The 16881-nt window shown below is 44.0% G+C and overlaps 1 protein-coding gene across 18 annotated transcripts in view; it reads left to right on the top strand.

Moving 5' to 3' along the window:
- TMCC3 (transmembrane and coiled-coil domain family 3) overlaps nt 1-16881 on the top strand; it is a 288800-nt gene that overhangs the window by 261083 nt on the left and 10836 nt on the right. Inside the window, exons 1-2 of one of the 18 annotated variants that reach the window (XM_086399099.1) lie at nt 13587-13879; nt 15753-15838. The exons of 15 other annotated variants lie outside the window; for them this stretch is intronic. Coding sequence is in view for 1 of the 3 variants with exons in the window: in XM_086399085.1 (XP_086255211.1) it covers nt 13856-13879 (24 nt within the window). In the remaining 2 variants the exon portion in view is untranslated. Of the gene's footprint in view, nt 1-13330; nt 13880-15752; nt 15839-16881 lie in introns of those variants that run through there. 2 more of the 18 variants (XM_086399097.1, XM_086399085.1) reach the window with 2 other exon arrangements.

Below are 16881 nucleotides of genomic sequence, written 5' to 3'. Positions count from 1 at the left end.
CTACATAATAAAATTAACATACCTAACAGAATTAACTATACTTTACTAATATTCAGTTGTCATGTTAAATGTTTTTAAAAAAGTGTTAGCCATGATTTTTAAAAATATAGTTGCATTGCATGTATAAAGATAAGTACTTGTTTTATAAAATTTATGTTTTGGTTATATATGTGTGTGTACATGAACACATATGCATGTATGTCATGGTACATGTGTATTTCTTACTTTGGTCTCATTCAGAATTGGGAATATACTGCTTTATAGCATAGAGAAGTTGGTTATAATAAGTATTTGCTACCCAGTGATATTGCCAGTTCTGTGCTGAGTATTGTGTGGCATCTAAAAAGTGAATACTCCTGGTAATCTAAAAGTCCATCAAGAAAGATAAAACAAGTAGGAACCAACTGGACCGTATAAATAAGAGCCAAAATGAATCGGGAAGGATGGGACATGGACCTCACAGAAGAGATCTTGAAAGAGTGGTAGAATTGGGGTAAGACAGAGACTTTCGAAATGGTGTATCCACTAGGAATAAGTATTAAGGTTAAAAAAAAAAGTACAAAAATGTGTTCAGTGTACTATGGCATCAGGATCTGTCTGGTGGGTGGTTGGTAGAAAGGAGGAAGACATTGAAGAGTTCAAATGCGAAAAAACACTCAGATTAAGTACCAAGAGGAGGAAGAACCTAATTTCTTTATTAAAGGAAGAACCACTGTACATCTTGGGTATCTTGTTATAACGTGATGAAAGTGGAAGCTTAGAAAATTAGCGTGATGACTCTCTATGGACTGGATAGAAAAAGTAAAATTTTGAAAGCAGTAAAACCGATTAGACCATTGCCCTTTGTGTAGGGTAAGGTAGGGAATGGGATTGGATTCAGGAAGACAGACCCAGAAATAGCAAGAAAGTGTCAATCTAGAGAGAAATTGCTGCACAAAGAAATAACAATTTGGTGGCAATTTGAATAAGGGTTGAAGGAGAGAAAACCTACACAAAATTAGAGAATGTTGTCATTGATAGATAAGGTCATAGAATTAACTGTAACCTGGCTGAAAAAAAAATTCCACACTTCATCTATAAAGACAGGCTTCCATGACATAATACTCTCAAGAAGTAATTTGGGAGGCTCTTTAGAAAAAGTAGCAAATTATCATCATTAGATAAGCTCATCTAATACAATTTCCTCTTGTTTGGCTTAAAGACTTAGAGATGGGAAATGTTAGATGTCTGTCTTTAGGTCTTAATTTAGAGTTCTGGTTTTACCGAAAATAGCAACATAGAAAAGTAATGAATTTATTTAAAAATTAAGGACCAGATATTGAGCTTTAAAATTTTAATCTTTAAAGATACCGTAACTTTTTAAAAGTTAGATTAAATCACTCATATACTAGGTCATCTGCTTTTGATGGGCATTTTTTAAAAATTTATTTATTTTTAATTGAAGGATAATTGCTTTACATATTGTATTGGTTTCTGCCATATAACAACATGGATTAGCCATCAGTCAGTTCAGTTAAGTTCAGTCGCTTAGTCGTGTCCAGCTTTTTGCGACCCCATGAATCGCAGCACGCCAGGCCTCCCTTTCCATCACCAACTCCCAGAGTTCACTCAGACTCACGTCTATCAGGTCGGTGATGCCATCCAGCCATCTCATCCTCTGTCGTTCCCTTCTCCTCCTGCCCCGGATCCCTCCTAGCATCAGAGTCTTTTCCAATAAGTCAACTCTTCGCATGAGGTGGCCAAAGTACTGGAATTTCAGCTTCAGCATCATTCCTTCCAAAGAAATCCCAGGGCTGATCTCGTTCAGAATGGACTGGTTGGATCTCCTTGCAGTCCAAGGGACTCTCAAGAGTCTTCTCCAACACCACAGTTCAAAAGCATCAATTCTTCGGCACTCAGCCTTCTTCACAGTCCAACTCTCACATCCATACATGACCACAGGAAAAACCATAGCCTTGACTAGACGAACCTTTGCTGGCAAAGTAATGTCTCTGCTTTTCAATATGCTATCTAGGTTGGTCATAACTTTTCTTCCAAGGAGTAAGCGTCTTTTAATTTCATGGCTGCAGTCACCATCTGCAGTGATTTTGGAGCCCAAAAAAATGAAGTCTGACACTGTTTCCCCATCTATTTCCCATGAAGTGATGGGACCAGATGCCATGATCTTCGTTTTCTGAATGTTGAGCTTTAAGCCAACTTTTTGACTCTCCACTTTCACTTTCATCAAGAGGCGTTTTAGTTCCTCTTCACTTTCTGCCATAAGGGTGGTGTCATCTGCATATCTGAGGTTCTTGATATTTCTCCCAGCAATCTTGATTCCAGCTTGTGCTTCTTCCAGCCCAGCGTTTCTCATGATGTACTCTGCATATAAGTTAAATAAGCAGGGTGACAATATACAGCCTTGATGTACTCCTTTTCCTATTTGGAACCAGTCTGTTGTTCCATGTCCAGTTTTAACTGTTGCTTCCCGACCTGCATACAAATTTCTCAAGAGCCAGGTCAGGTGGTCTGGTATTCCCATCCCATAGGTATACATATTCCCCTCCCTCTTGAACTTCCCTGTCACCTCCCACCCCATCCCACCCCTCTGGGTTATCACAGAGCAGCAGATTTGAGCTCCTTGCGTGATTAAACTTCCACCGGCTGTCTGATTTTGCATATGGCAATGTGTGTGTTTCAGTCTCCTCTCTCAACGTGTCCCACTTCTCCCACTACGCCCACAAGTCTGTTCAGTATGTCTGCATCTCCACCGCGGCCCTGCACATAGGTTCATCAGTACTATCTTCCTAGATTCCTATATATACGTTAATACATGATTTTTGTCTTTCTCTTTCTGACTGATTTCACTGTATAATAGGCTGTAGGTTCATCCCTCTTATTAGAACTGAGTCAAATGCTTTCCTTTTTATGGCTGAGTAATATTCTGTTGTGTATAGGCAGCACAACTTCTTTATCCATTCATTTGTTGATGGACATCTAGGTTGCTTCCATGATCCAATTATTGTAAATAGTGCTGCAGTGAGCACTGGGGTACATGTGTCTTTTTCAGTTATGGTTTCCCCAGGGTATATGTCCAATAGTGGGATTGTTGGGTCATATGGTAATTTTATTCCTAGTTTTTAAAGGAATCTTCAAACTGTTCTCCATCGTGGCTGTATCAGTTTATATTCCCACCAATAGTGCACGAGGGGTCCCTTTTCTCCACAGCCTCTCCAGCATTTATTGTTCGTAGATTTTTTTTTAATGATGGCCATTCTGACTGGTGTAAGGTCATACCTCATTGTAGTTTTGATTTATATTTCTCTAATAATGAGCGATGGTGGCATTTTTAAAGAAGTCTTAGCATTGCTATTCAGGCTCATTGACACTTGATCCTTCAGGCACCTCCTGGTGTGAGTGTGATACCCTGCTGGTCGTTTCTCTTCTCTGTGTGCAGCTAGATGCAGACGCAAGCGGATTCCGTGGGGTGGGGGCAGTGGTCCGCTTCTGCTGGAAGAGCTTAGTCATGGCGGCAGCAGCGCCTTTGTTCTTGGTTCTGGACTTTTCTGAAGTTCCCACCTGTTGGGTGTGCGTGTGTGCTCCGTCGTGTCCAGCTCTTTGCAACCCCACAGACTGTAGCCCACCAGGCTCCTCTATGCTTGGGATTTCCCAGCAGGTATTTTGGAATGGGTTGCCATTTCCTCCTCCAGGGGATCTTCCTGACCTAGGGGAGTACCCATTGGGGGTACGTTGTGTTTAATAAATGATAGCTTACACTTAGACAGCAGTGACTCTGTACGAGGCCCTGTTCCAAGCAGTTTATTCACTTAACTGCAGTTTATTCATAAAACATTAATTCATTTAATCCTCACAGTCAGCCTGTGAAGTCAATACCTGTTCCCACTTTATAGATGAGGAGACTGAGTCAGAGAGAGAGTAAGTAACTACTTGCCCAAGGTGATACAATTAATATGGCAGAGCTGCGATATGAACATACACAGTCCTGCTCTGAATCTCTGCTTCTAAACCACTCATGTATGCCACCACTGTGACACAGTTATAGGACACACAGCTTTGCAATCAGGGCTTTCCCCTGAATCTGAGTTGGCTAGTTGCTGCAAGTGTTATAAGTGGCCCTGAAAGGCTGCTGCCTCTGTTTGGAAATACAAACCAAATATAGACTTGGATTCTAAGAAGGGTCATGGTATAGTGTTTATCTCAAAAATCACAGTCTACAATTCATTTCTTCGCAGTTTCCTTCCTCTGAGATTACAGAACAATAAGTTCCTACAGGACAGTTGTCTATGAAACGTGACTCGAGTGCTTGTGAACTGCTGTGTCTGTGGGAGAAGGAAGCCCCCTCTTAACTGCATCTTGGTAGCGAAGCCTTTAATGACTCCAGTAGCCACTGGAGCTTTAGCCAGGAGAGGGAGTTGATGCACAAGCTGGCAGGTTTCCCTGGCATTGAGAATCATTTTTAATGGTTGAAACAGGAGCAACCTGCATTTTTTATTACCCATGGTATCTTGGGATTTAAGCGTAGTGTTTTGTCTTACTTATTAAATGTCAGATTCAGGACATCTCCAGTAAATTGCCTTGTGGTACCAAGAACTGTCTAAATCCGTCCATTAGTATTCACCCTTCTGGTTTCTCTACCATACATACTTTTTACTTTGTAATATTTAACAGTAACACAGTGATTTAAGTAAACAAAATCTTAGGGGTTGTAGGGATTATGGGAAACACATTCATGTCTAGGAAAGAGTCTGTTATATGCAGCAGGTCTCAGTAGCAGGTGGGAATATTATTAGAGCCCAGCCCTTGAAGCCAACTGGAATGATAGCTCATCTACATGCTAGCTTTATGACTTCAGAAAAGTCAGTTCCTTTTCCCATATCTAGTATCCCATATCTAGTATCCCATATCTAGTATCCCATATCCTTTTCTTAATATCTAGTAGCTTCCCTTTTAAAAATAAATGTGAACTATTTTGCCAAGGTTCTGTTCTTTCTTGGACCCTGCTTTTGGCCTTTAAACAAGTCATTTCCTTCTTAGGCTTTGGAGGAAAGAAGGGCTGTTTTATTTTTTGTTCCAGTTCTATTGAATTGTGATTTCCTAAGGGACAAGGAACTACAGTTGGCATTGGTGTCCCTGGGACATTGGTTCCAGGACCACCCCCCGACCTTGGATACTGAAACCTTTGGGTGCTCACGCCCCGTACTCCCCTCTCATTCCTGCCCCTCTTTGCCCTGCGTCTGCAGATTCAATCAGCCACAGATTGTGCGGTACTATACTATCGATTGAAAAAAATCTGTGTGCAAGTGGACCTGCCCAGTTCAAATCCACATTGTTCAGGGATCAGCTGTACTCTTGATAATCTTGCTGGCACATTGAATAAATTATTTTTTGAAGATTGTCATTTAATACAGTACAAGACTGTTTCCTTACATGCCACCACAAAGGATGGATTGAGTTGAGACATGGATGTGTTAGGAGCAGACACCTAGTTCTCTGTGACAGGATGGTAATCTCAGGGGAAATGTCACTTAGGAAGAGAGTACACCTCTTGCACATTGTGGGTCTTCAGTCAGTCAGTTCAGTCACTCAGTCATGTCCGACTCTTTGCGACCCCATGAATCGCAGCATGCCAGGCCTCCCTGTCCATCACCAACTCCTGGAGTTTACTCAAACTCATGTCCATTGAGTCGGTGATGCCATCCAGCCATCTCATCCTCTGTCGTCCCCTTCTCCTCCTGCCCTCAATTCCTCCCAGCATCAGAGTCTTTTCCAATAAGTCAACTCTTCACATGAGGTGGCCAAAGTACTGGAGTTTCAGCTTTAGCATCAGTCCTTCCAATGAACACCCAGGAATGATCTCCTTCAGAATGGACTGGTTGGATCTCCTTGCAGTCCAAGGGACTCTCAAGAGTCTTCTCCAACACCACAGGGTCTTAGTATCTATCAATTGATAATCGGTCGCCTGTATTCTGCTTGGAGCGTCAAAGAGCCATGGGACACATTAGTCTCTTGAATATTTGACCTCTTGCATGAATCAAAAGCCATTAACAGTCCATGGTCCGGTCTGTCTTGAAGACAGTCCAGCACCACTTCAGCTACAGGTTCTTCTTGATCTCGGACGCAAGCAGCTGAAAGGATGTGAGCACGCGGAATGACTGGCTGCCCCAGTTGGCTGTTTGTCAGCCATTGATTCACCCAGCAGATAACAAGGTCCTGTTGAAGAAGGAATGTAGGCCAGGACACAGGTGGCTTAGGAGACATTCCCTCCTCCTCTAGGCTTTAAGACAGCAGAACAGATGTTACACACGCGCTTGCCAGACCTGGAGAGTATGCACCTGAAGGGCGTCCTTGCGGGGAGAGTGTAAAGGAGCCTGGGCTTTGGCATGGGGGAGGCTGTGTGAAAGAGACAGTATTTAGATTAGACCTCAGAAGACACCTTGGGATGGAAGTATGAGAGGTCGTGCTATGGCGAGGAAACAGCAGGTATTTAACACGGCAAGTGTATGAAGCATTCGGGAGCTTATTGGCCGAGTGCGGTGAACATTAAAGGCTTTAGACCTTGGTACACATGTTGGTTCTGTGTCTTATTAGCTGTAATCACAAATTATGTGATGGCTCCTCACTTCTAAATCTATAAAGCATAGGTAATGGCTCCTACTTCATGGAGCTGCGGGGATTCAAATGAGAGTGTGTATCAAGCTTCATCCTAACTGTAGTGCTGGTGCATAGATGTGCTCACAGTCACGTTATGGATGAGTCTACTAGCAGTATAGGCTGAGAGGACTCTGATCAAGAATTTTAAAGTCTTCGCTAAGGATTTCACACTTTAGGGATCTCGAAAGGGTTTTTGAAAAGGACATGATCTGCTTTATCTTTTAAAAAGGAAATTTTATTCAGCCCAAGGAGGTCAGAGTTTTTATTTTGATTGTCTCATTTGAAGGTCCAACGTGACTTCAAAGTCAGATGGTTTTTCCATACTACATAAATTGCAAAATGTTGATTGAGTACACTTTTCATGGACATTAAAGTTTTTTTTTTTTTTTTAAGTAATGTTATTTATAATTTTTGTGAAACTAAAAGCAGCTTTTTATTTCCAATTGCTATTTGGTGATAATACTGCTGGCTTACGTTAGAAAAAATAAAATTGCTCAAAGGAAGTAATGTCCATATTGCCAAAGGGAAAGAAATGAATACAGATCAGTTTTCCTTTGCTTCCTCAAAACTTAAGTATGTTATTTCTAAGCCATGTCTGATATCTAGTAATGTTCTGATTCGTTTAAAACAGAATTATATACTACACAGATCATCCAGGACCTGTGCCCCTCCTCCAGTATTTGTTACAGGACCAAAACCAAATTAAACCCCTGGCCTGCAGGGAATAATTCAGTTATAAGGCTTAGGTTTCCTTGGGGAAGGTGCTTTAGGGCCTGAGTGTGTTTTCTGGCTCAGTCTTAATATAGCGTCTTTTCAAAGGACTTGGACCAGATTGTGACTCTGCTGTGGCTTTCTCTGGGTGCCCTAGGGAAGGCGGAGAGAGGTTACTGTGCCAGTGTGTGAGCTCAGTGTGTTCAAGCACATTCCCCCAGTCACACATGGGAGTGAGAGTCTAGTGTTCATCTCTTGGCAAGATGACATACCCAGCATCATTAAAGTTCACCTGCCTATTTCCACTAAGAGTCAGATTATGATAGGCAGAGTAGCAATAATATCCAAAAGTTCAAAAAAAAAAAAAAAAGGAAGGAAAAGCAAATAGACTCATTGACAAGTCTAACAGTTACTCTGAATTTGATTCTAAACTGCCTAGTATCCTAGTAGCAAAAAAGGGAAACATGATGGTTGGTGTCTGATAGACATCCCTATCGTATTCACTATTATATCCATCTTATGTATTGATCCAAGAAGCTGTACTTTTAAAAAATATATTTTATATTGGAATATAGTTGATTAGTAATACTGTGTTAGTTTCAGGTGTACAGCAGAGTGATTCAGTTATATACATACATATATCTATTCTTCTTTGGATTCTTTTCCCATTTAGGTTATTCCAGAGTATTGAGCAAGTTCCCTGTGGTATACAGTAAGTCCTTGTTGGCTATTTTATTTTTTTAAGTACTTTATTTGAAAGTTTTTAACATTGAGTTCATAAGATTATAGAGTAAGATGGGTCCATTGAATATGTGGTCCGGATATTGATACACAACTAAAGTACCTGAGTTGAAGCTTCCACAGGGGTCACACAGCAGCTGAAGAGCAGAGCTGTTACTGTCACACAGCCTTCTGATCCCCAGTCAAGTGGTTATCTGTGTTAAGTATAGCAGTGATACATGTCAATCCAAGTCAAATTACTTTCCCTTTTGTGTAGGCCCCCTAGAATGAAGAGAGCATAGATTGCAATGAAAAGTAAGTTGGGTACATACTCAGGCTGCTGCTTTTAAAAACAGGCATTAGGCCAGATGAGATTTCAAGGATTCTTCCCTCTTGAGAGTAGCTTCTGCTGCAGGTCGCTGCCCCTGGTACTAAGTTATCCGTCATTGTGTGTCTGAGAGGGAGATGCGTTTCCCTCTCTCTCCTTGTTCAGATTGGAGGTGCTGAAAGACACCAGGACACGGCTGGCTTTGTAGTTAGCATTCAGAAGCTTTGCTCAAGTACGTGGCCCTCCCGAGAACACCCACCGTCTGTGTTTTGAGGAGAGGAGGCAGTGAATAAATGCTCCAGGAAAAGGAGAAGGCTGGGCCCCGGCCTCGCGGGAGGCAGGCTGTCTGCCCCAGGCTGCCACTCTGGCCACCACCCTGCTCTGCCCGCTAGCTCAGGACCTTGGCACCTGCCTTCTTCTGAGCTGCCTCTGCTCCCTCAGTTCCTGGGGCTGGGTGGTTCTCCTGCAGCAGAACATGGTCCTCCCCCCTCTCCCTCAAAAGGTAAGTGCTCAGGTCCCTTTCCTGGATCTGTTTTACTGACAGATGCTGCCGGGAACAGACCGGGAATAACCATGCTGGGGACAGATCCCTGAATCCCTCCGAAGCTGTTAGGTTGCGCCGGGGCTTCCCACTCACCCCTTCCCTCCTTTTGTTCTGAGTATAGGAACTAAAAGCCTCAGTGACGCTTATTCTGTGTTTAGTATTAAAACTGGGGCTTCCTGTTTCCCCATCTTCAAAGCTCCCCATCCCACGTCTCCCCACAAGAAGGAACTGCGGTGGTTTCTGCCGCACAACGTGGTGATCAGCCATATGTATGTGTCCGTCCCCACCCCCAATCTCACCCTCTAGGTCTGCGCAGAGCGCCGAGCTGAGCGCCCTGTGCTGCACAGCAGCTTCCCGCCAGCTGTCTGTTTAGCACATGGTAGCATGTATGTCGGAGAAGGCAATGGCGCCCCACTCCGGTACTCTTGCCTGGAAAATCCCATGGATGGAGGAGCCTGGTAGGCTGCAGTCCATGGGGTCGCTACGAGTCAGACAGACTGAGCGACTTCACTTTCACTTTTCACTTTCATGCATTGGAGAAGGAAATGGCAACCCACTCCAGTGTTCTTGCCTGGAGAATCCCAGGGACGGGGGAGCCTGGTGGGCTGCCGTCTATGGGGTCGCACAGAGTCGGACACGACTGAAGCGACTTAGCAGCAGCAGCAGCATGTATATATGTCAGTGCTACTCTGAAAAAAAAGATACTTTAAAACAAAAGAAACCTCATTAGGAGGAGTCTTAATCTCAGTGAAATAAAGTTTTAAAATCCTCTGAAAAAAAAAAAACTGCGAATTCTTCCTAAGAGAAAGCTGAGTTCTTGGTGGAGGTGAGGGGCTCACTTCTCTTTCCTGAGCTTGCCTGTTTTCGAGGTACACTGGGTCCCCAGAGACTGCCTCCTCTTGTCAGCAGAACCCTTGTCTCATGTGGCCTCACACTCGCCTACGCTCCCTCGGGGACCATCCTTGAGCTGCAGGTGGTTCTCTGGGTAGATTGGTTTTCATCACCATAGCCTTCCCCTTCTGCTCTTCAAGGCACAGTCTTTTTAAATCTGGCCTCCCTGTCTTTAATTCAATTCTTAGATAAATTATAGAGTATACGGTAAATCTTTACCAGATCAGACTAATTTGGTAAGGGATTAGTTTGCATTAATTGAAAGCTCTTTTGAAGAAATAAGTATTTTTCTAGTATATGTAACTCAAAGTAGGTTACCTACCACTGTTGCCTGGTAGAGGCTTATCAAGATAATTATTTCTAATTACAGTATTAAGTGTTTGTAAGCGCTTGAAGATATTTGAAGAATTTATTTTTGAGATCTCTGAACACTTTGCCTAATCTCCCATACACTGTTAATTAGCAGGATCTATGAATAAAAGATTGAGCTCTCAAAAGGACATGTATTTCAGCCCCAGTTCCAAATGATCCTTGATTCCAGATTTACTTTGCCTTCCAATCAAGAAATAGAACTTTTGACGCTACAGATTTTCTTTTGTCAGTGATACTGAGAGGAAGAGGTGGGGAGAAATTAAAACTTTTATGATAAAACTAGTGACTCAATTCCCGTTCTGTACACCGTGAACAGAATGTGCCGTTGTTAGATTTGAACTGCGAAAGGAAGTGTTCTTTGTCTGAACAAATTAGAACAAACAGTGTACTAAGACAGTTTACTAATAACATATCCTTTGGGATACCACGTGAGCATCTTTCAGATTTTCCATTTCTAGCATATAGTTATGGTAGGGGAAGTGGCCTCCTTCTCGAATAGAGGTCTTAAATGTTCTGTCTAGGTGTCCCCATGGATGTAATAATTACATCTTGATAAGGATGCTTATTGACCTTCAAAATTATTTTTCCAGTACAGATTGGTTTAGTTGGCGAGAAAACCAAGTGTTTGAGTCCAGGGTCCAGCAACTGGGTTGGTTCGTTGTTCAGTTGCTCAGTTGTGTCCAACTCTTTGCGACCCCATGGACTGCAGCACACCAGGCTTCCCGGTCCTTTGCTAGCCCCTGGAGTTTGCTCAAACTCATGTCCACTGAGTCGGTGATGCCATCCAACCATCTCATCCTCTGTTGCCACCTTCTCCTGTCCTCAATCTCTCCCAGCATCAGGGTCTTTTCCAGTGAGTCTGCTCTTCACATCAGGTGGCCAAAGTACTGGGGCTTCAGCTTCAGCATCAGTCCTTTCAATGAATATTCAGGGTTGATTTCCTTTAGAATTGACTGGTTTGATCTCCTTGCAATCCACGGGACTCTCAAGAGTCTTCTCCAGCACCACAATTTATGTGTTTGTATATTATTCTATTCATATATTTGTGAAGAATATATAAACAAATTTAGCATAATGCCTGACTCGTAATAAGAGCATTCAGTCATGACTGTCAGGGAAACAGGCTCTGGAGACAGACGGCCTGGATTTCAGTCCTAGTTCTGCTGTTTACTGGGCAATTTACTTCTCAGCATCCAGGTTTCTCATTTGTGAAATGGTAATAACAGCAGAACCGGTCTCAGAGTTTTTAGCCAATAAGATATGGCATGTGTCACTAACATGGTAGTTTTCCTCCTGGGCATGTGGCAGGATTGAAGTTAGGTAGGGCCAGTGCATCGAATTCAGGAAGCCCAGGAGACTTCTGGGGAAGGCTTTAGGAGCCAGTGGACAATCACCGAGTACCCTGCCCTGGCCACCAGCAGCACTCCTGATGCAGGGGCTCCGCCACAGCCTGGGTCCCTCAGCCGACTCACAGCAGGCTTGTTAGCATGAATGAGAGATAAACCTTTCCCTTTTTCTTAAGCCCCTAGAATTTTGATGTTGGTTGTTACGCCAGCAAAGCCTAGCACATTCTGACCAGCACACCAGAGGAACAGCCCTGATGCTACACCGAAAGTTAGATTTTGGCTAAAATGAGTAATAGTACAAAATTTCAGCTGTGTTGGCTTGGACACCTGGGCCACGGAAACCCTGAAAACCTTTGGATCCTGAACCTGCAGCTCCCTTGTGGGTGTGTCTGTAAAATCACCCTTGTGTGTGCTCTGAAACATGCCAGGCCCGGGCAGTGGCCGCCAGTTTGCAGGACCTGGCCTTTCCTTATGTGGCCGAGCTCAGGCAGCTTTTCTGTGAGCAGAGGTTCATTGTATTTGGCCTCAGGACTAAGGTGCAGGTTGTTATCTGTTGCCCTGGCTCTGATCTCTCTGCCCCTGCAGCTTTTGGCCCCTCTGTGACCCCAGGGCCTCGGGCCCTCTTGCCTCAAGTCCATGCCGGTCTGCGTCCACAGGAGCCCACACTCTGCCTTCCAGTCCTCTTGGTTTGGATCATGTGCCTCTGCTTGGCTATGCCGCTCTTTTTGTTCACGTCTCTCTGACCTTTAGTGGGTACACGTGAGATGTCCTGGGGGACAGCCCTCTTTTGAAGCCTGAACAATGTGTTTGAGCAACACTGGTAATGACTGAGATGTGCCTGGCATCCCAGTGAGGAAGGTGAGCTCCCAGGGGTAATTGTGCTGGAGGCTTGGGTTGGAGCAGAGATGATTCAGTGTCAGGTTTTGACGTGTGTCCAGGGCTTAAGGCTTTTCGTTAGCCTTTGTTCCAGAACACTGAGAAGACAGTGGAAATGTTACTGCTGCTGGAAGGAAAACATTATGAGGAATGGCTTTTCACTAGAATGCTGGTGGTCTGCTTTCATGTAAGGTAATAATAGACAAATCATTCCAAGAGAACTGAAGCTTAGCAGTCATTTTTAAAACCAGCGTCTTTTCTACCAAAACGGTAATTCGGGTTCCTTATTTTTTAAAGATTGGAAAATATAAAAGCATCATAAAAAGAATGACTCCTCATAACCCCACAGGACAAAGATAACCACTGTTAGCACTTTGCAGCTTGTTTTTCTTTTAGTTTTTACATAGGTACATTTGTAAATAACATAGGGATGATAAACAATAGTATATCTTATTGAAACCAAAATGGTTAATTTCTGTGCCGGGAAGTCTTTTAAGTGCTTGATACGAATTAGCTAATTTATTCCTCACAACTCTTCAAAGAATCACTATCTCCATTTTACAGAAGAGGAAGCTGAAGCACAGAGAGGCTAAGTCATTTTTCCAGGGCCACACAGCTCGCAAGAACGGTGCCAAGATGGAAACCAAAGCAGTCTATCTTTCAAGTCCAGGGTCCCGTGTTGCCCTCTCACAGTCAAGATAGCTTGGAATACGCGTCAGGGAGTTTTGCAGTGTTATCTCTGAGTTGTCTGGTTCTGTCTCCTCATTCTGTAGATTAGGAAATCAAAGACCACACAGGTAATTAGGTATAGCCGAGAACACACAGCTAGTGAATGCAGTGCCAGCGTTGGAGCGCATGTGCCCTGACCCACCTGGTCCCCAAGCTCATTGGCTCTGGGCGAGCTGTGGACCTTAATCCTCCTCCCTGGGCCCCAGCCCCGAAACAGCTGCGTTTGTACCATGACCTCAGTGCCAAGTCTGATATGGTGGCTGGAGGACTCACTCAGCTTTCTTCCAGCCGGTACCTGCAGCCCCAGCTTGAGGTCAGGGATTGTATGGGTTTGCTGACTCTTAATTATCTCGCAGAGCCTGGGCTATAAAAGGCTGAGGCCTGCAGCCCAACACAAGTTTCAGCTCTCCACCCTCATCGGAAGTTTCTAAGATTTGCGAGCCAGCAGAAGGAGTCATTGATTGAGCTTTAGACACGGTTGCTGTCCTCCACCTGGACTCTCGAGGACGCGCCAGGCATTGTAGCTGAAGTGAGCGAGAAGTCAGCCAGCTGTCTGAGCACAAACATTCCTGTGTACGCCGCCGGCCGGGGCCAGCATTTGTGAGGGAACCGGGCCAGTGCCCTGAGACACCAGGGCGGGATAGGCAGCTGCTGTGGGGCTGAGAATTAAAGGAAGAGGAACAGGTGATGACTTCTTGCTTGTTTGGTAAGGTAAGGATTAAGAGCCCCGGTACCCTCCAAGGTGTGGTGGACTTTTTAACAGGGACTGTAAGCAGGGTTTTTTTTTTTTCTTTAAAAACAACTTAATCTGCTTTTATCTGAGTGACAGGAGCCTTCCTCCTTATGACTCCCACGATGTGGAGCAAAAAAGACAAGCGGACTACATGATATATTAGCCAGAACGAATGTGTGCTGTTAGAAGCGAGGCCCGTGGTTACCTCTGGAGAGGGGGATGATGTTGTTGTGACTGACGGGGGCGTGGGGGAGCTTGTGTGTTCTTTGTTTTTTTTTTTTAACTGAGTCCTGGTTACACTAGGTTTAGAGTTTGTGAAAATTCGAGTTTTATTCTTTTCAAATACTCTCTTTTCTGTGTGTAAATTAAGCTTAAAGTTTAGAAGTCCTTGTTTTTATTTGTGCTTCATGTTGCACGTTGATACTTAGAAAAATCTGATCAGTTGAAATCAGGTTGAAATGATGTAGAAATTACTACCTCGGTATTAAGAAAACATCTTTACCTGAAATTGTCGGTCCGTCTGGACAGAACTTCTAAGGCCATTTTTTAAATTCTCTTCAAATGTATCTTATAGTTTTGTTTACTTATTTATTGGCTGCACTGGGTGTCTGTTGGGGTACACAAGCTCAGTGGTCGTGGCACAGGGGCTTGGTTACCCCATGGTATGTGGGCTCTTAGTTCCCTGACCAGGGATTGAACCTGGTCAGTCCCTTGCATTGCAAAGTGGGTTCTTAGCCACTAGACCGCCAGGGAAGTCCCTTCAAATATATCTTAAATCAGGGGACCCCATCCTTTTTGGCACCAGGGACCGGTTTTATGGAGGAGGACATTTTCCAGGCCTGGGGTTGGGCGGGGGGGATGGTTTCAGGATGATTCAGACCCACTACATTTATTACATGTATTGTGCACTTGAATTGTATTATTATTATTATTATATCAGCTCTACCTCAAATCATCAGGCATTAGATCCTGGAGGTTGGGGACCCCTGTCTTAAATGACTTCAGTGCAGATTCTTCGGGAATAAAGAATGAGGTCACTTTAGTTCAGCAAATATGTAACTGACAGCCTCTTGTGAAGTAGGGCCAGAGCTCACTCTAGAGCTGGGGGCAGTTGCGACACCACCTTTCCCCTGGAGGAGTGGGTGAGTGCTCAGAGGCGGAGTAAAGTGAAGCAAGAGCACTATGGAGGATCGCAGGAAGGATAGGCAGCTTTCTGACAGGACTGGGAAAAGCTTCAGAGGAAAAAAGTGGCATTTGAAATGGATTATAAGGAATATACTGAATTTTGATAAACAGAAGTGGGTATGTAGCTGCCATTGAAAATACGGTGCATATGAGGAAGTCCATAGAAAATGGATACACATCCTAGGAACTTACATGGTTCGCGTAAGATGATTGGCATTCATCAGGTGCATGTTGGAGGCCTGACAGCTAAGCTGGGCCCTTAACAGGGGCCAGGTTGTATTAAATAAATTGAGAGGCATGAGAGAGCCAGAGAGATTTTCTCTGAAGTAGAGCAGCATGATCAGATGGGTTATCTTAAGTGAAACTGAATTCCTGACCTCACAGTTATACTGTTATTAACTCTGTCGGCCCAAAGTAAACATTTCCTCAGTTTAGTGCCTCCTTTGTTTCTGTATTTTGAGCCTATTCCTGTTTGGATCCATGGGGTGAGCCGTAGGTGCTTGGCTTCCTTGAACTTCCTGTGGTCATCTCTTCAGGACTTGAAGGTGATCATTATGTACCTTCTTTAGTTCCTACACCCATCCTTCCCCCTTGACCAGGTGAAGTCACAATTCCTTTATCCTTTTTTACAGTCTTAATAGTGATCTGGCATTTAATTCCTTCCAGCCTTTCCTATGTGATGCTCATCTGCCAAAGAAAGCAACCAGGATCTCTTACAACCAAGTCTTGTGTGGAGAGAGGGGGGCCAAGAAGTAAGTTAAGAAACTTTTTTTAAGCTGTGAAGGAGGCCCACTGACCCACTGACCTGGGATTGTGTCCCCCTGGGCTACTGGACTCCCTCCATGGAAAAAGCACTGGGTAGGGTTTTGCATATGGCAAAGCGTTGATGCTAAGTGTTGGAAATGGTCCACATTTGAGCCTGGGTCACTTGTCAGTATGAGGTCTGTTATTGTCATAGCAGTTTTTGGCTGTATCAGCTTCTTCTCCTGTTAAAAAAAGCTAACTTGAAGTGAGCATTGTCTTGTCTCCCATTCCATCTCCCAAGACTCCTAAGTCATTCTTCTAATCAAAAGATTGTCAGCTTTACAAATAAGATACTTCAGTTTGCTGCTGCTGCTGCTGCTAAGTCGCTTCAGTTGTGTCCGACTCTGTGTGACCCCATAGACGGCAGCCCACTAGGCTCCGCCATCCCTGGGATTCTCCAGGAAAGAACACTGGAGTGGGTTGCCAGTTTCTTCTCCAATGCATGAAAGTGAAAAGTGAAAGGGAAGTCGCTCACTAAGTGTCCGACTCTTCGTGACCCCTTGGACTGCAGCCTACCAGGCTCCTCCGTCCATGGGATTTTCCAAGCAAGAGTACTGGAGTAGGGTGCCATTGCCTTCTCCAATACTTCAGTTTAGAACCTAAGAATTTTTGTTCAGAGGTTGTGTTCAGATGCTGTAAAGACCTGTGTTTAGTCCTCTGGGGACAAGAGTGTAAAGAGGACCAGAGGTAGGATGAGTTGGATTCAAATCCTGGCTCTTTAAGTCTCTGTTTCTACGTGTTATATGGATATAACATGTTCTTTGCCTAGTGTGATGGTGAGGCCCAGACAAGACCAACCCTGTGATCATCAGTGCCTGCCATGCGGATCCCATTTGCCTGTCCCTTTTAGAGCAGAATCTAGTCACCTCCCTTGGCCAGGGTGCTCAATGATGCAGTTCTTTTCTCCTGGTGGCCCTGGAGTGAGAAAGCTGTTTCTCATGGTCTTAGTATTGTCACTGTTGTTGTTTATAATCACTTTGGTTGTCGTTTG

Source organism: Bos grunniens, chromosome 5, assembly GCF_055505025.1.
Source record: "Bos grunniens cultivar Pamir isolate PY7600 chromosome 5, Bosgru_T2T1.0, whole genome shotgun sequence".
Classification (NCBI taxonomy): domain Eukaryota; kingdom Metazoa; phylum Chordata; class Mammalia; order Artiodactyla; family Bovidae; genus Bos; species Bos grunniens.
This window is presented reverse-complemented; position numbering and strand designations above follow the sequence as displayed.